Source organism: Anoplopoma fimbria, chromosome 17 (genome assembly GCF_027596085.1).
Source record: "Anoplopoma fimbria isolate UVic2021 breed Golden Eagle Sablefish chromosome 17, Afim_UVic_2022, whole genome shotgun sequence".
In the NCBI taxonomy this organism is placed as follows: domain Eukaryota; kingdom Metazoa; phylum Chordata; class Actinopteri; order Perciformes; family Anoplopomatidae; genus Anoplopoma; species Anoplopoma fimbria.
In genome coordinates, this window is record NC_072465.1 from 23507349 (window position 1) to 23527651 (window position 20303).

At 39.8% G+C, this 20303-nt stretch overlaps 1 protein-coding gene across 1 annotated transcript; it reads left to right on the forward strand.

Moving 5' to 3' along the window:
* The first annotated feature begins 590 nt into the window (after positions 1 to 590).
* lrig2 (leucine-rich repeats and immunoglobulin-like domains 2) lies at positions 591 to 18514 on the forward strand. The gene is made up of 18 exons (XM_054616387.1): positions 591 to 983; positions 3253 to 3327; positions 4209 to 4343; positions 4802 to 4945; positions 5133 to 5276; positions 5509 to 5652; positions 5870 to 6013; positions 8352 to 8432; positions 8797 to 8868; positions 9081 to 9149; positions 10309 to 10472; positions 10892 to 11203; positions 11377 to 11658; positions 12171 to 12611; positions 13167 to 13319; positions 13787 to 13927; positions 14674 to 14952; positions 15682 to 18514. The coding sequence occupies exons 1-18, from the start codon at positions 796 to 798 to the stop codon at positions 15912 to 15914; spliced, it is 3201 nt and encodes a 1066-aa protein (XP_054472362.1). The 5' UTR covers positions 591 to 795; the 3' UTR covers positions 15915 to 18514.
* The last annotated feature ends 1789 nt before the right edge of the window (positions 18515 to 20303 follow it).

A 20303-nucleotide genomic window follows, 5' to 3' on the forward strand; every position in this document is an offset into this window, starting at 1 on the left:
ATAATAATAAATAGTGACTTTTTAGACTACATACTATCTAAAAAGTTAAGTTTTGAAGGCATAAAGCGGAAATGACAACCAATAGCCAAAAGGATGTAAGAGCAGTGTGCGTCTGATATGTATATACATTTTTATTTTTATTTTTATTTATTTTTTATTGTATAATATGTTTTATTTATTATCTGTTTCTATGTAGTTGAGCTGCTGCAACACCCGAATTTCAATAAAGGAATAATAATAATAATAATAATAATAATAATAATAATAATAATAATAATAATAATAATAATAATAATAATAAATAATGACTTTTTAGACTACATACTATCTAAAAAGTTAAGTTTTGAAGGCATAAAGCGGAAATGACAACCAATAACCAAAAGGATGTAGAACATTAAGGCCGTTCTGAAAACTTAAAGGCTACCATAAAAACACATTGGACAGCTATCCAATCAAATCGCTGCAAATGTTTGACATACGCGCGTACGGACCAATAGAATAACTGCAAACATGCTGGGAAAGGGGGCGGGGCCTAAGATATCCAATGCCACCGACTCAATGCGCTTTGTTGTTCTTGTGGAGCGGAAGGAATTCCAGGCGCTGGGAAAAAGGGGAAGACTTTTCCTGCTGGGATAAAAGCTATATTTTACGTCATGGTACTACAAACTTGAAGTGTGTGTTGATTTGAATCATATAACGGTCGCATGGTGTTGTTTTTAAACAGATCACGTCCCAGTGTAGCGAGTTAGCCACGTAGCTAACGATACGTAGCCCCCCAGTGGGAAGACATTCAAAATGGCGGAGGGCTGGCCCGTGGCTTCGGCCCTTGTTTTCATGCTGCTGGGTGTGAGTGTCTGGGCTCTGGAGACTTGTCCTGCTCCGTGCTCGTGTTCAGGAGGACCAGGTGAGGTCCGTGTGCTGGACTGCAACAGGAGGAGGCTGCAGACGGCTCCTGTGGACTCACCGGACGGGACGACACATGTGTGAGTAATAGTGTGGATGTACTGAGGCCACAAGCATCATATGCATCATATACAACATATACATCATATACAACATATACATCATATACATCATATACATCATATACATCATATGCATCATATACAACATATACATCATATACATCATATACATAATATGCATCATATACAACATATACATCATATACATCATATACATCATATACATCATATACATCATATACAACATATACAACATATACATCATATGCATCATATACATCATATACAACATATACATCATATACATCATATACATCATATACATCATATACATCATATACATCATATACATCATATACATCATATACAACATATGCATCATATACATCATATACATCATATACATCATATACATCATATGCATCATATACATCATATGCATCATATACATCATATACATCATATACATCATATGCATCATATACAACATATGCATCATATACAACATATACATCATAAGCATCATATACAACATATACATCATATACATCATATACATCATATACATCATATGCATCATATACATCATATACAACATATACATCATATACATCATATGCATCATATAAATCATATACAACACATGCAGTACCAGACAAAAGTTTGGATGTCTTCAATATTAATCTACAATGTAGAAAAAAATAAAGAAAAACCATTGAATGAGAAACTTTTGACTGGTACTGTATATATATATATATATATATATATATATATATATATATATATATATATATAAATAAAAAAAATATATATATATACATAAAAAAATATATATTTATTTATGTATATATAAATAAATATGTATATATACAGTGCCAGTCAAAAGTTTGGACACACCTTCTCATTCAACTACTTTGAAGAATCTAAAATATAAAACATATTCTGGTTTGTTGAGCATTTGTTTGTTTACCACATAATTCCATATGTGTTCCTTCATAGTTTGGATGTCTTCAATATTAATCTACAATGTTGAAAAAAATAAAGAAAAACCATTGAATGAGAAGGTGTGTCCAAACTTTTGACTGGTACCAATCAAAAGTTTGGACACACCTTCTCATTCAACTACTTTGATGAATCTAAAATATAAAACATATTCTGTTTTTTTGAGCATTTGTTTGTTGTTTACCACATAATGGTGTGTCCAAAACTTTTGACTGGTACTGTACATCATATGCATCATCACAGACCATGTTTGGCCATTTGTCTTAGATCATAACATTATGTTAAATGCCTAAAAGTTATTTTCCCTATTTTGCAAATGAAGGCATCAGTGGAACATTAAAAAACATCATGTTTATTAAATGCAAACACATGTATCCAGTCATTGTATGAACTCTGACTGATCTACAAATAATCATAATTGACTTTCAGTGGCCAGTTTATTAGGCACACCTAGTTAAAACCAATGCAATTTTTCTTAAAGTCAATATTTCCAGAGAGGTGTTGACTTATAGGTTTTATGGTCAATGGGGGGTCATAGTTTGTGGTGCTGTTGATTTGTATTTCATTCTTTCAGATGTTTAATCTACTATTAATTATATAATACAAAATCTCAACAGCACCAAGGTTAAGATAAAATAAGATAAAATAATCCTTTATTAGTCCCGCAGCGGGGAAATTTACAGGATTACAGCAGCATAGATATAGTGCAAACAAGGTACAGAGTAGAAAAAAACAGGTCTCTTTTAGTATTTTAAATAAGTAAGTAAGTAAGAAAAATAAAAATCCACAATAACTAAAAAAAAACTCTTATAAATAAAGACAGAATAATTATAGTTATAGTATTGCACAGTGTATTTGTATTGCACAGATTTCTTAGTGTTTTGTTTTGTTTTGTGGTCTACTGGGATGGCAGACAGAGCTGGTTGTGCAGCCTGACAGCAGCAGGAATGAGATAAGATACAACCTTTTCTGAAACCGTTTCAACAAAAACTGAGTATTATGACCTTCATAATAGTAGCATTTGTTGCTGGGCTGTTGAATAGAAGTTTATTTCTTGAGCAAGGGGTCATTAATAAACTGACAGCTTAATAGAAATACAAACAATGGTGAGTAAATTGCTCAGTGTTTCTTTAAAGTTTGGGAACGTCTTGTTTAATCCATTATCTGCCTGATAAAAAAAAGTTCCAATCTTCTTTATTTAATGTGTTCAGTTATCCCGCTGCAGATTTTGTCAGCTTCGGGCTTTTTAACGTGACACTAATAGTTATGTTGAATTTCATTTCAGCACCATGAATCACAATGAACTGACTGTTCTCCCCTTTCTTGGAGATGTGTCCTCAAATATCACCTCGCTTTCATTGTAAGTATAAAGTCCTCTCATGTCACTACTCACACAAATACTTAAAACCTTGATTTTCTGATGTAAATGTAAAGGCATGTCTTCTATTATGTATATCTTTCTTTACATGCTTCTCTCAAAGAAAAAAAGACTGTTAAACATTAATATATATATATATATATAACAAAATAAACACAGACATCAATTATTATTTTTAATTTAGACCCTTTAGGTCTTTTGATGCCTTATTATGTTTCATATACAAATACACTGAAACAAAACATTGGTAAGGTACTATTAGGTATTGTCTTTTATAACTCAGCAACATATGAGTTTTCCTCATGCTGACTTTATTTGAGTATCCCACAGACATATAGTCTTTAGAAAGGATGCACTGATCCTGTACTGAGAGCGGATATTGGACCGATCCTGACTGAAACAGCTGGATCTGGTGCTGGTAAAAATGGAGCCGCTCTATTCTATTCAGTTCTATGTTTACATCTGATAACACGTGTGCTTTGGATGTCATGCTTCAGCAGCATGCCTGTACACAGCACAGCTGAGAGAGTTGACAACATGTCAGCTGTTCGGGGGAATTTCACACTTCCTACGCAAACAAGTTCTACGGCTATTTTGTGTCTAAGATTAGCTCTCTATGGACATTTTGTAATACAAAGAAGGATATTGATGTTCAAGTCAAGCCTGATGTTGCCTTACACTTTAAAGAATGATCCCAGTCAGTTCTGCACAGTGAGGCATACAGCTTAAAAATGTAACTGGATCGGCAAATGCCTAAAGCCCAGGTATCGCTATCGTGACTAAAAAAAAAAGTTGTATATATGCATCCCTGTATCATTATGACTTTGAAAACTAATACCTGTAATATTTTTTACATGATTCAGAGTCCACAATCGGATCTCAGAACTGTTGATGCATCAGCTGCAGCCATACGTTTCCTTGGAGACGCTGGATCTGACATCCAACTCAATCTCAGAGCTCAAAGTCGGATCTTTCCCCTCCATGCAGCTGAAATATCTGTAAGTAATCATCTTCGTTGACATTTTTTCCCATCAAGGAATAAGTTATCAATACAAGTTGAAATTAAAATAAATCTCGAAAACTCTTAAGTGAGTACATACATTGACCAAGGCTGCACATAACTGCACTTTTACATATATATTTTAATAATAGAAAACATCCAGGATCTAATCTAATGTTATTGGGAACATACCTGTACACCAGTTTACAACTTTAGAGTAACTAATAGTATAGAAAGGGAGATCGGGCTGTGTATATAATACAACAGTAAGATGACATAGCAGTTATGGCTGAGCACAATAATAATTGTGTACATAATAATAATGTTTTGATAAGTTAGAATTTTTCAATAGGATGCTTAATTTTTCAATTAAGCATCCTATTGTATATGGATATTCACATACAGCCTTCTCCTTCTTGATTTTGGCTCTAATGCTTCTGCTCTTCTCTCTCAAAGGAATTTGAGTAATAACAAGATCAGCGTCCTCGAGCCCGGCTGCTTTGAAAACATCTCCAGCTCCCTGCTGGTGCTGAAGCTGAACAGGAACAGATTAGCCGTGCTGCCATCCAAAGTCTTCAAACTTCCACAGCTCCAGTTCCTGTAAGTATCTCATGATGTGATTTGGTGCAAAACCAAGATAATTTGTCTAGAATATAGCGGTTGATAAATTTGGCAGACAAATCTTTGGAACAAAGCTGGATGATTTTGGTGTAAATCCAATGGCTCTAGTTTCTTTGGGTATAAATGCACTTTGTTGATGGAAGCTGTTTTCATACCCTCACTGCAGTGAAATGAAGCGTAACAAGATCAAGATCGTGGACAGTCTGACATTCAAAGGGATGGAGGCACTGAGGTCACTGAAGATGCAGAGGAATGGCATCACTAAGCTCATGGATGGAGCCTTCTTTGGACTTAACAACATTGAAGAACTGTAAGTACAGTGTTGTAGATTCTTCTTTAAACAGCTAGTTCATCAGAAATTGTGTAACAGGGTTGAAGAACCTACAAAGATGTGTGTAAATGCACAAAATGTTGGTTGGGAAAACGCAAAAGTAGGAGGAAACCTCAAAACGTATTCAGTATTTTATGAATCTGTCCAAACAGTTTATGTTATCACAGTTGTTTTTGTTCACGCCATCTTGTTTATCCCATCTGTCTCTCAGAGAGCTGGAGCACAACAACCTCACAGAGGTCAACAAAGGCTGGCTGTATGGACTGCGCATGCTGCGTGTCCTGCGGGTCAGCCAGAATGCTGTCGGCATCATCCGACCGGACGCCTGGGAGTTTTGCCAAAAGCTGGAGGAACTGTGAGTGTGTTTGCTTCGTAGCTAGAATCCCCCACGCAGCTCAGAGTTTCCCACTTTCTCTCATCATCCCTGGGCGGCCTCTGAAATTCATTCTGGGTCCTCAGAGGACTTAACTGTTGTCTTGTTGCAGTACTGTGAAAATGCCTTTTTTAGAAAATAGTGTTTATAAAGAATTTGGTGTATAATCTTTATCGTATTTTCTGTTTGTTTTGTGCAGAGACTTGTCCTTCAATCATCTGACTAGACTCGAGGAGACGGCTTTTGTAGGATTAGGTCTCCTGGAGAGCCTGAACCTCGGAGAAAACTCCATCAGCCATTTGGGAGAGGGAGTGTTCGGCGGCCTGTCAAGTCTTCGCACCCTGTAAGTTCTACTCGGTTATCTATCTGAAATATGTGTTGGCTATTTGATCCAACAGGTGTAATATTGTGCAGTAAACGAAATATAACCCTCTTGGCATGTTCTTGGCTCTGTGCATTCCTATGAAGGCTGCTCACTACAGTAGGTCTGTGTTTGTTTCACTCTTCATGTGTAGTTCTGGTCCCGTCTTTAACATAGTTCCCAAGTAATCCTAAGTAGTTCATAGCAATAACAGTAGAATTTGTCTGCATCCTCTAATGTAGTCTTTGTTGCGTTCAGACCCTGTTTGTCATTAGTCTTATGTTTAGTCTGAGATCAAAACCCCCAATGTGTTATTTCCATAGAATCCAGCTCTCTTGGTTTTCTGTCCTGTCATTCACTGTTGTTTGAAACGTGCAAAAACCTACTGGAGAGTTCTGCTCGCTCACAGGAGCTTCATGACCCAGTGCAAACACGTCTAAATTGAATATTGGAGGGGCATTGTACCATTAGTGCTGAGTCCATGTCTTCCATGTGAGCAATGTACTGTATAGAAGTTTGTTGTAATATTCTGTGCGGGAGAATAAACCAGTCTACACAATGAGCCAGAGGCCAGAAGATAAAGGTTGATAGAATCTTTTTGTCAGTGTGGGTAGAGCCAGACTTATTCTGGTCTTGGATTTGAGTTTGTCTGTTTTTTAATATTTCATCATCGGCATAAAATAATATCGTCATATACGATGCTCAACATTTCAGTGTTTACGGAGCATATCGACCAATAACACAGCAGCTCTGGCTTTGTCAGGGGGAGAAGTCGGGCTGTGTTGATGAATGATACCATTCCATATTGTGCACCACTGTGTTTGTTAAGTTAATAGGAGTTACATTTAACAATAATGTCCTCCTACATTTATACACCCCATATCAGGGCCAAGAAAATGCATTATGTGGTTCAGCAGTGTTTTTTAAGTATTCTGCTTTACCCCTCACCTTTCACAATATGGAAGTGTGCTTGCAGAGCGCTATACACCAGTTCTACAGTAGTGATTTCAAAGGGAACGGTTACTATTTTTCACAGGTATGCATGCCAGTATGTGGGTTAATCTCTATATAGTATAATAACCAATTGAGCTGGTCCAACAGGACTTACCGGGCCCAGTGTGTGCGAGACAGCTGGGTCTGGCGCCGCGGAGCTCGTTTGTATGCGTTTGTCCAGCTGCGTCGATCCCAGAGCCAATTAAAGAACAGCGGAGAAGCAGACAAATGAGTGTTTTAAACGTGTACATTCAGAATTGATGCGTCATCTGAAATGCCCTTCTGATCAGCCTTTTATAGAGACCACTGATCAAACTATTTAGAGCGCATATCAGCTGAAAACGAGTGGTGGCCGCTCAGTATGAGCACTTGTGGCCTGATCAAAATGCAGCGAATAAACATCAGCAAAGCCAGCAAAAATAAATAAATAAAAGGCAAAGACATTTACAGGCCAAAGAGTCTAAATTGGATGGATACAGTGCTTTGACATGCTGCACTAAAGCTCATTGAGACAACGGAGCGCCAGAGTAAAAGGAAAAGCAACTCTTTCATTTCACATTATTTTCTTTTTCCTTTTTTCAGGTTACTTAGCAGTTTATAGGTGTCTGGCTATCGAAAGGCAAAATAAACCGAAACAGACATCCCTCTTCTTAGTCACCTCTATTAACACCACCACAAAAAAGCTTTGAAAATACTTTGTAGTTCAGGCTCAGAATATCTGCCTAATGGAGCAAGTGTGACTTCTTCATCACACATTTACCTGCGAGGTAAGAAGTGTTGATAGGAGAGGGGGGGGGGTTATATTTGGGATCTTGACCATCCTCGTATCTTTCATGGGAGACGGAGAATCGGAGAGCGCTGAAGTTCATTCAGAGGTGGCCAAGCATGAGCAAAGAGAAACAAAGGAACCCGCAACCATCCTGTAAACACAAGGCCCCCTCTGTGTTTCCAGGGGACCCATGAACCGTCCCAGTGCTAAACAGAGCCAATTAATCCCCCCCCCCCCTCCCCTCGGCAAGGGGCAGCGAACTGTAACACTCTGTGGAAGTGTGGTGTCTCAGATTGTTAGTCTCTGATGTGAGAGTCGCTGCCACCGACAGCCACGGTGGAAACAATGTGGATCTCTTTACAGAGACGGAAGATGTGATGTTTTGGTTTTTTTTTTTGTGTGTGTGTGTGTGTGTGTGTGTGTGTGTGTGTGTGTGTGTGTGTGTGTGTGTGTGTGTGTGTGTGTGTGTGTGTGTGTGTGTGTGTGTGTGTGTGTGTGTGTGTGTGTGTGTGTGTGTGTGTGTGTTTAATATCTTAAATGTCACTCTTTGTTTTTCAGAGACATCCGTAATAATGAAATCTCCTGGGCCATTGAAGACTCCATCGGTGTGTTTGATGGAATGAAGAAGCTGAATACACTGTGAGGACACCCAGATTGTACACATCGTATAGATAAGACGGGAATATTAACGGATTTCGATTAAATATAAATAACATGTTTGTAAAATATCTTGTATTCAGACACATGTAGCAGGCGCATCTTATTTCTGTGGCAGTGTTTCAGATGTTTGGCTTCACACTACGTCCCTGTCGAGAAGTGCTTCGTGATAAAGTAATGCTTTTTTCAGACAGGACTGTTTGTACTTTGCAGGTTTTATTGTGCTGTGAAGTTGTTCCTCATGTTTATTCTAACTGGCAATGAAAGGCTGGTGGAATGTCTCAATCTTGTAGCAGGTTTTGTGGCGAACCTGAACCTCATATGAGATATTTCTTTTATTTTACAGAATCATACAGCGGAACAAAATCAAATCTATCACCAAGAAAGCGTTTGAGGGCCTTGAGGAGCTGGAGCACCTGTGAGTAAAACCACTGCACACATCTGTTTCTCCACACAGTTATACTCCTGTCTCAGAAGGATCTAATGTTATTATGGAATGATTAAAGTTAGCACAAGGCTTCTTTTTTCCCCTTTCTTGTTGGTGTTGTCTTATGCTTGTGAAACGGGATGCCAATTTCGATCAAATCACATCATAGTTGTGTCTAATCCATATTTCTGTCCACTCTGCAGGGACCTCAGCAAGAATGGCATCATGTCGATACACCCCGAGGCGTTGTCCCATATGAAGCTCAAAGTGTTGTGAGTAGACGCTAAATGAATCTCACAGCTCTCATAAGCACATTTGGAAGCCGGACTTTTCCCTTCGTTTATTATTGTTTCTTCGACTCATGTAACAATGTGTCTTTCATTAAAAAGGCATTATAATGATCAAGGACATAATTAGCATTTTAAATTGCCATAATAAAGTTATCTGAGGAAGATACATTGTGGCAGGTTGTTGACTGTCTGTATCTTTAGTGATGAAGAGAGAGGAGCACTGTTACTTTACTTTCACTTTTCAACCAATTTTTTGGGGTGACGACGTTTAAAATGTGTGTAATTGCTGAGACAGTAGATTGTTGCATTACCAAAATGGTAAATTTGTTGGATAATTTGGCCAAGCAGAGATTTCTGATTCAGTTTTTTGAGTTGCATTAGCATCTTCTGCTTCATTAGGGCGTCTGTCTCTCCTGCCTGTGAGGAAATAAAATGGAAATGTTAAGTCCTCCGCCTTTTTTTCAGCTTTCGATCAGCCCATCTTAGGAGTGCCTCCCGAGCAGTGGCTAACGAAATGCCCACTCGGAAAATGTATCATGACAGTAGTCATATCCTGTTAATAGTTAGTCCGCTGCTTTAATAGAATATAACATTATTTGCTTGGTGAGTGGATACAGTGGCTTTTCCTGATAACTTTGCTGCAGGAACATAATGGTTACACCCTTGTTATTAAGATCTATTTTCGGCTTAAGAGTGTTAAAGCATGGATGTGGAGGAGTGGTTAGCTATGAAGCCATTTTCCGGTCTTTTATTAAGTTATTTAAAGGTTCCTTTCACACCTGGAAATCGCTTCACAAAGTTGTTGTTTTTGTTTCTTGCTGACTGGTGTGAAAATGAGAACCCTGGTGTGTGAGTTGGATAGTCGTTAAGCTTTTAAGTTCATGTAAGTAGATAATTGCCCACTTTTATATTATTTAGCTAAATTGAACCTTCATTTCAAGCAACTATATTCAACTTTGCTATTCTAAAAGGGTAATTCATAAATCGCGTTCTGAAATGTTCACAAACTCATCCCGTACGTCCCACATTCATAATCATTTTGTTCAGTGTGTTCCTCTCATCCTTTCCTTCCCTACAGCATTCTCCATCTAATTTTACGATGACTCATCTCACGCTTCCTCCATTACCTCTCTGTTCTCAGCGTCCTGAACACGAGCAGCCTGCTGTGTGACTGTCACATGCAGTGGCTGGGGCCCTGGCTGACTGTCAGCCAGTTCCAGCAGTCTGTCTCCGCTATCTGTGCTCATCCCGCCAGCCTACTCGGTCACAATGTCCTGTCCATCAGCCCGGAAGAGTTTGTCTGTGGTCAGTCCCATTCTCTCTCTCTCTCTCTCTCTCTCTCTCTCTTTCTCTCTCTCTTTTATTTGTATACCGTTCACAGTCCGATCCAATAAAGCTGGAAAATGTTTGTTGATATAAACCAGGAACGGAGTTTTGGGATTGTTGTATAGTAGATTATTATCATTATTTGGCTCCGGAGGTTTTATTCACAGGTTTCCAATTTTATAACTAGATGCACAAAACGTCTGAAAACCTGGGGAATACAGTTGTTTGGTCCCAATAAAAGCCCAAGCCTTCCACCATGTTGCTCTTCCTGTGTTGGCTAACTTTATTTTGAACAACGTATAATATCTTACATTTAAGTGAAGAGATCTGCTGTAAAAATATGTTTTTTTCTTACTTAAAAAAATGCTTCACGAGTTTCACACTTCCTGCCTCCACAGATGATTTCCCCAAGCCTCGGATCACAACTCACCCGGAGACGTACGTGGCGATGCGGGGGAACAACGTGACCCTGAGCTGCGTCGCGACCAGCAGCAGCGACTCGCCGATGGCCACAGCTTGGCGGAAGGACGGGGAGGTGCTGTACGACGCGGAAGTGCAAAACTACGCCCGCTACCAGGAGGGAGAGCTGAGCTACACCACTGTGCTGCACCTCCTCAATGTCAACTTCACTGACGAGGGGCGCTACCAGTGTGTGGTCTCCAATCACTTCGGCTCCAACTACTCCAACAGGGCCAGGCTCACTGTGAACGGTGAGGATGTTTGGCCATTTGTCAAAGAATGTGATAGAGATCAATCAGTTGGGAGTATTCGATTGTCTCTCGCAGTCTTTTACTTTCTTGGAGCTATAAGGCGCTGCTACGGCTCACATCATTGCATCTATATTTTATAACTGTCCCACTAATGATGATGTCTTATTTTTCAGAGCTGCCATCATTTCTAAAGACTCCCATGGATCTGACAATCCGGACTGGGACCATGGCCAGGCTGGAGTGCGCCGCTGAAGGCCATCCATCACCCCAGATTGCTTGGCAGAAGGACGGAGGCACCGACTTCCCGGCCGCCCGGGAGCGCAGGATGCACGTGATGCCAGACGATGACATCTTCTTCATCGCTAACGTGAAGACAGAAGACATGGGCGTGTACAGCTGTACGGCTCAGAACGCAGCTGGCAGCCTGTCTGCTAACGCTACTCTCACCGTCCTGGGTGAGTCACCCGTCTGATCCGCAGAGCCGGTGTTCTACTACTGTGGTTACATCAGCTGAGTCACTCTGCTCGAATTGGCTGCTCGTTTTTGTCTTGTCACTCATTACACATCCTTGTTTTTTTGTTTTTGGTTGACTGATCTGCAATTTTAAATAACAACGATGTTAATGCAAGCCTTTTTTATAACATGTCCATTGATAATACTGTGATGAGAGGTCCTTGAGCGCCCAAAATATTATGAAATTTGCTATGGACGAACACAGAGATACTCAATCACCGATCTCATGATCCTCCTGGTGGATATGATAATTATAATTACTGTGCCTCTGAGTTATTATTTAAGCAATGCGTTGGTTTATAATGAATGACTCGGTCTGTAATCAAGTGTTAGACATTCGTAGTGAAAATTGTTCTCAAAATAACAAACTTGACCTCACACACATCCAACTGAACAGCTCGACACAAGTTTTCTCTGGGATAATCCTGATCAAGTCAAAACTCTCCTCCTCCAGAAACTCCATCCTTCATGCGGCCGCTGGAAGACAGAACCGTGGCTCGCGGCGAAACTGCCGTTCTGCAGTGTATAGCAGGAGGCAGCCCGGCCCCCCGGCTCAACTGGACCAAAGACGACGGGCCTCTGCTGCTCACCGAGCGCCACTTCTTCGCTGCAGCCAATCAGCTCCTCATCATAGTCGATGCCGGTCCCGCCGACGCCGGGAAATACACCTGCATCATGTCCAATACTCTGGGAACGGAACGAGGCCACATCTACCTGAGCGTCTCACCGTCACCCAACTGTGAAACCGGCACGGGATACGACCAGGACGGCTGGACCACCGTGGGCATCGTGGTGATCGTGGTGGTGTGTTGCGTGGTTGGGACCTCGCTGGTCTGGGTCATCGTCATCTATCACATGCGCAGGAAAAGCGAGGACTACAGTATCAGCAACACAGGTCAGCAGCTAAGACGCATAAACATCTGTGATATGAAATAAATGTGCCTTATCTGAAGCTTCAACGGACAGATCTTTTTGGGAGGATAAAACGGTTTCACACAGGGTTTCTACAGTCAAAACAAAACTGGAAAAAAGTCCAGGAATTTGAAAATAGCCATTTCCAGGCCTGGAGAAGTTTTTGAAAAATAAATAGACCCAAAAAGTTTTGTGAAAAAGTCAGGGAAATTTGCTTCACCTATACCTTTTATGAGCTATATGTGGTTCAGTTAAGATTGACTTAGAAAAACAGATTTTGGTTAAACAGTACTTAAATGTTCCTATCAGATCAGTTGCGTCACGTGACGTTTTGTTGTTCTCTGCTTTCGGTGTCAGACTCTCTTTCCATTGTTATTCTTTGTGTATAAACAGACGTTTAAAAGAAGGTATGGTTTTTTTGAAATTTGCCTCTTAGCATGGAAAAGTGTCGTAGTTGTTAAAAATGTGTTTGAATCCTGTTCACAGAACTCAATACCTAGTAACAAAATGTGTCTCTGTGTGTCTCTGTGTGTTCCAGACGAGATGAATTTGCCAGCAGACATCCCCAGCTACCTGTCCTCTCAGGGAACTTTGTCGGAGCCTCAGGAAGGCTACAGTAACTCTGAGGCCGGCAGCCACCAGCAGCTCATGCCTCCCCTCTCCAACGGATACGTCCATAAGGGCACAGATGGTGAGGATTCTTCTCTTAGATTTGGTGAATTCCACCATTTTAGTTCAGTTTACTTTTTGTTTTCTAAAGATCAAGAATAATCATTTTGTAAGATCTATATATAACAAGCTTTATCATGATGACAAGATGGTTATGTCATGATCTTGGCATAGTTTTCTTGCATTACATTAGCAATCAATCATCTATGAACTGCACAAAGGAAGATAGTCTCAGCTGTCATCATTATACGCTGGTTTGGTTTGAGTCTGTATTGTGATCAAAAGAAAACAACAACATCACTTCAGACAGACACATTAAGATCCACCAACTGAAATCACTTCTGACATAGAAAACAGAACAGAAACATACATTTCTTTTAATAAATGTCTTTAAATGAAATACAGCTACTCAGACTTTCTTTTCAGGATTCATAAAGACTTAGATCCTTACTGAAACGAGACACTGACTAATAATCATTCATGTCCCAGGTGTGTGTTATGGAGACACGGCAAACGAGGTGGAAGCTGAAGGGAACGGCATGCTGCACTGCAGGGTCGGCTCTCTGTTCACCGGCCGGAGCAGCTTCCACCCTGGAGAGCCCCGCGACGGAATGGCTGGACTGCCCTCAGGTCAGTGTCCTCTACATACAAGCACTTATGTGTTCACATTTTTTATGTCTTCTTAGTGTTCAGTTCAACGTTCAGTTTTTTCATATCTGAAGGATTTTGAAACTACGATATCTATGCCTTTCACCTTTTTATATATATATATATATGTGTATATATATGTATATATATATATATATATATATATATATAAAATAACATTTTCTATATAATAACATTTGAACTAATTAAATAAGAGGAAATGCATAATGCGCCTAATTAGTTCAGCTTGCTAGTAACATATGCCGCAATACACATATAATGATAATAAACCTTTTTATGTAATACACAAAAAGAAGCTAAAGGTGCTTTTCCAAAACCAAAAATGAGGGAAAAAAGGCAATTTAAACAACAGTTAAATAAATGTTGAAATACATTTGAAAAGGGAAGAAAAGCAAACAGTTACTACACATCAGTTATGTTGTAACACAAATTGTCTTAGGTATGTTTTGTATGCACGTCCCAACAGCGTGAAATTGAAAATGATATTAAAAAAATGATTCCAAGTGTCGAGAAAAGGCTTTTGAAAGTAAATGAAAAACGAAGTGATTGTTTCTCAAATTTAATCTGAAACAATTGAATACAGATCCTAAATGTTTCACATATAATGAACGTTGAGAATAATAAACTGTCAGCAACAGGTTTGGAGAAACGACCGACTGGGAGGGAACACTTATTAAGATGTGTTTTTTTTTTTCTTTTTTCCCCAGGCGGTGGTCCGGGTCAGCTGGTCATCTGCTCCGACTGCTACGACAACGCCAACATCTACTCTCGCACGCGGGAGTACTGCCCCTACGCCTACCTGGGGGAGGACGACCCGCTGGACAAGACTCTGCCGGGCCTGAAGGAGAGCTTCGCGGAGAAGGTCCAGCACGAGGACGCCGCTCTGGAGAGCCTCATTAGCAACCTGGACTCCTCCTCCTCCGACTTCCTCACCCCACATGGCAAAAGGCTGAGCAGCCACACTCCCCCGCAGCACTACGCTAATGGTGAGACTTGGAGAGAAGACATTTTACCTGACAACAATCATGTCCTACCTGCTGAGGTGTTTTTGGGGTAACATGTTGAATTTTCACCCTCCTACAGCTACTTAAAAAAACAAACAAAAAAAACACCTCTGTAAATATTTCCCTCCCCTTTTTGTGGCCGTTATAAATCTTGCAGATTCTCACGCAAGTTTGCTCTTCGTTTTCCTTTGTATAAAGTATAAACACTGAGGTCAGCGATTCACTGAAGCCATTCTATTACAGATAAAAGATTTCCCACCGAACTGGTAAAACTCACAAGATTGTATTTATCAGAGATATTGATCTTCCAGATATGAAGTCTTGTTGTGAAGGTTGTTCGGGTGATCGCAGTACTTGCAGGCTACAGCTAACATTATATTCTATGTTGAGATAAGACGAGAAACAACTGTGTCAAAGTAAAAATAAAACAAAGCCACCTCAATGTGGTTTATGGATAATCAAAAGGTATAGGGCCAAAATGAATAGTTGTTTTCACTGCATATTGATCTACCAATTTATTTTAGATTAACTGTTTTTGTTTTTTTTGACTGTCAAACAATAAGAAATACCAATTACAAGTTCTGAGAGTGTAAAAGAATAACTCGAAATTGCTTGTTTGGTCAAACCAACGCTCCAAAATCGAAACGTTTTTTGAGTTGCATGGATAATATTTCGGCGTCTAATTATTGTGTGTTTTACTGTCTTTTGCAGATTTCCTCAGCAGGTCCTTCTGGGGCGAAGGGGAAGGTCCGTCCACAAAACCCCCACCAGGCGCGTCCCAGCACCCGGTGACAGTACACAGGACACCACCTCTGGGCTCCACTGCCGACGGGGCGGAGGAGCGGAGTGAGGCGGAGGCGGACTGTTTTCCCAGCCGATGCACACAGGACCACAGAAGTGCCTCTAATAGGACTAACCCTCAGGAGAATCCTGCTCCCTCATAGGTCCTCACACTCCACCCACGTTCTGCCTCTGAATCCCCCTTGCTGCAACCCCCATCCACCTCCCCCCCCCACACACCTTCCCTCCCTTCACCCACTACCTCCAAAGAGACTCCTCACATTCTGCCAAAGATGCTCTCTTGTATGTTTACATTCCCCCTTTTCACTCAAGAGGACAAACAAACGTTCTCGACTGTGGAGAGGATGCTGGAGAGAAGAGAAAAAAACGAAAAACGGACCAGCGACCTCGATTTACCTCCTCCTTGACACCTCCACCTCTGCAGGAACCCGTCTTTTGTTCCTCCCACATCCTCCACTCTTCCTTGTTCTCTCTTCTAGAGAAAAGCTATGAATGTATGCTTTAAAGAGCCATGTCGGATGCTGCCGCGAGAGAACGCCGAGACGTGGCGGAGTCTTCACGAGCCCTCTCTCTCTCTCCTCCGTCCCCGCCGCCGTGGAGCTGACATTTTGTTGCGCCGGTGTGACGTCGCGCTGGCAGTTTTTGCCTCATCATTCCCGCTACGGACACCTGTCGGAGCAGCTTACGTGACTAGAAGATACAAACCACCTTTTTCCAGAGGAAGGGAGGTTTAGGCAGGAGACGGGTGCAGCTCCCTGACCAGCAGTTTGTGGTTGTTAAATATAGGAAAGAACATTTAAAACACGCGCCCTACATTCCCACAGCCGTCCCGACTGACTCCAAACTATGCTGTCTGGTATCTTGTTATGCAAATCCCAGAGACATTGACACCAAAATGTGGTGTATATTATGAATATATATATATATATATGAATATATAGCCTATATCATCTTTATCCGATCTTGTTTTTTTGTCCTATGTCAAACGCAATTGCTAATTCCTTCATTTCATGTCTTGGTAATGATGAGCAGTTTGGGGAGAAAGCGTAAACATTTTTTTTTTTGCACATGTGACAATCATGGTTTGGCTGCCTATTTTCTAATGGTTGTCTATTGGATGGCCTTTTTAAACAAGCATTCTCAGAAACCTCGATCAGGTGACATTAAGGCATATATACAGTATGCACTGATTGGTTCCACCCCCCCCCCCTTATCATATCTTAAAGGCACTTGATTTAATGGTGGTAAACTATTTCGATGCAGTGTGCATGCCGTTTTACATTGTGAGGATTTATCGTCACAGTTTTATCTCAAAAACGTTCCTGATCCTTCCGTAGATATTGATTTAAGCCTAGGTTTTTTTTTAACTTGGGACTGTGAAAAAATGAGAATGTATCGTATTATTTTATACATATATGTATGTGTACATAAGGCTGGTAATCTATTCAATTCCATGTCCTACTTGTCCATTTGCAGAGAGGTTTGAGACGTAAACTGCAGTCATTTTCAGCCTATTCATGTTAAGTCCTTATTGACTCAGCATTTATTACCTGTTCGTTCAGGTAACAAGATGAACGCCTCTTCTTGAGGTGAGTTTATTTTCTGAAAGACGGTAAACAAACAGCTGTCAGTTTCTGCAAACTGTACTCTTTTTCCACATGCAGGCTGTTAAGTTGCTTTGAAGATTTTTGAAAATGTAAATGCCTCTCATGTAAAAGAACGTGGCCTTGTTTTATCTGGTTCGATGAGTTTTCCTTAAAAAAAAAAAAATTCCTCTTGATTATTGCACTTCAAAGTTGGCGTTGGTTTTGACTGTCAAGAAAACGCAAATAACACTTAGTTGCTGGGTTATCTAGCACACAAAGCTAAAACTAATGCAGACATGCAATAAATCCAACCTTTATGAATGTTCAAGTTTTCAAAATTGTTTTAGAGAGGTGTTTATTAAATCTGATGTTCATTTTGGAGGATGTAGTTTGTATACTTTGTGTTTATATTATTTTGTCCACCCCGTTGATGTCAGTGAGGGTGGGCAACACCTTTCTCAAACAGTCTCAACAACTAAACCTTCTTGAAGGTTTGGATTTATTTCAGGACCTTAGTTTTAGCTCTGGGTTCCTAATAAACAGACGGAGTGTGAACGTTTATTTCTGTTCTCATCACTTCCTGTATGTTGATAATCAATACTGCTACATTCTGCTCTTTTGTTTTGCGGCGTAATGTCACAAAATACAATACAAATGATTGTTTCTTTGTATCGCTGCTGCTCAAAATTGACAACCTGTATGTTTTGTCTCAGTGGTACGTGCAGATGTGAACTGCAGATGGAAGCAGTTTTTTTTATGTTTTCAGGATGTTTTCAATTTCATCCCCCCTTTGAACGATTGAGATATTCAAATAAGAACTCGCAGTGATAATTCATCCTAATGGAGCTGCTTGTCAGAGAGAGGGGGGGCACACACATCGATTCACTGTTCAATATTTTCTGCCAACACAGCATAACGTAATGTGCATTAGCATTGTTTTATTCTCCCAACGTCCTTTATGACTTTATACCAAAGTTTAGCAGTAAAAAGCTCTGGCAATATCCAATGCTGCTTTCGTAATTTTTTTTTTTTTTTTTTTGTATTGTTGAAGTTTTAACATTTTATTTTTCAGTCGTGTTTTTGGACCTTGTTTACCTGTACATTCTGTAAAGCATGTGTAAAGAGCCTTTTTTTGTTACGTAGCCATTACTATGACATTAAACATGAATTCTGATAATTTGACTTGGATTCTGGATGTCTGTTTCTACACTCTTCTCAAGAACAAATAGGATTAGTTTTAATTATCCATTACGTTTGACGATTATTTTATTGATTGGTTTTTTCTGTGATATTTTTAATATTTGGTTTGTTCACAACTTAAACCTATATTGAATTTAGGATGATATATAAGAGAGAAAAGCAGGAAATGCTCACATTTTTCTTGCAAATATTTGTTGTTTTTGTCATGTTAGATCCTTTCTCAAAACACGTTATTTTTCTTTTTGACAATTTATCAACTCATTACTTTTTGGATTTCTGTGATGGTGTGTGTTTTTACTGGCAGCATGAGGGCTTAAAGAAAAATGAGAGTAAAAGTTCTTGCAGGATTTGATTTTGGTTCCATGTAATTCCAGACGCGGAGGTCTTAACCACAACAAGATTTCTGGGCACAACATGGAACGATTTAAAAAGGCCGAGCCATCCATAATCTGGATTTAGTCGTGTCGAGCCAGCACAAAGCCGGCTAATATGGGCCTTAAAAAAAAAACTGTTAGTCCATCATCAGTCTTGACGTTAAGGAAAAGACCTCATTTCTAAAAGCCCCCTCGTACAGAAAACCAGAGAAGAATCGCTGGACACGAGTTGAATCTGAGTGTGCGTTTGCCTTTTTAAGAGTCTGCAGTTTGTTTGGATCCCCATCAAAGACACCTTGGCGCTGTTAATCATCCTCCGCAAGACGATGAATTATTCAGCCCGACGTCCAGGGTGGCGACTCTGTATTTAAACACAGACTCCTAATGCATCACACCTGAGAACACAAACTACTGCTGCTTCATAAATACTGCACACGCTGCGTTCACTGCCTCCTCTTGGAAAGTTCATTATCTCGACCACGCGGCGTTGACATATGACTGTCCTGTGAGTCAACACGGCCATATTGTCAGAATCCATCATGCTGTATTTTTTTTTTGTTTTTTTGGGGGGGCAAAACGCACACTGCGCATCATTAATCACATGCTGGGAAACACAGCCAGTAATCTCCTCAGATGAAGTGACATTTACAAAAGCTTAATTAACTCACACTTCAGTTTAGCATTCATCTTGAATTTCTCATCAAGCTCTCGTAACATTTACCATGAAAACAACATTACATTAAAGACAAAGGAGCTGTTCTATCTCATTAATTAAATGGTATTACATATGTGCTCTCAGGCCAGGAGATGTTAAAGTTTGCATGTAGATTATGTGTGATTTTCTGCACCAGACCTACATAAATACTGATAAAATTCAAAACACTAAAGCTGCTTTAAGCGTTTTCTGCATAAACAATTGGAAAACAAAAATACAATTCTAGTAATAATGAACGTTTAACACTCATTGCAGCTCATGCATGGATAACTGCTGCTGAATGCAGTGGAGGTATGCGAGAAATGAGGGGTGAACTGGAGCAGTAAATTGTTCTGATCTCTCTGGTTGTGTCAGTAGGTGGCGCTGCGGAGACGCTTCAATCGTCCTCAGCACGAATACTTACCTCATTCTGTGCAAATTAAGAGTGTTAATGAGGTGTAATTTGTTCTGCACGCTTAATATTAGGATTACATGCTCTGTGTATTATTCTTTTTTTATTGAGTCTCACTTGTTACACGTGGTCTGCCTCATATCCAAGACATTTAAAAAAAAAAAATGCAGATAAATGTTGCTGTTTATTTTAAACAAAGACTAAAAATCATAATAAAATACATTGAACATTACAGGACTCACAGTGTTTTTTAAAAAAAATGCAGA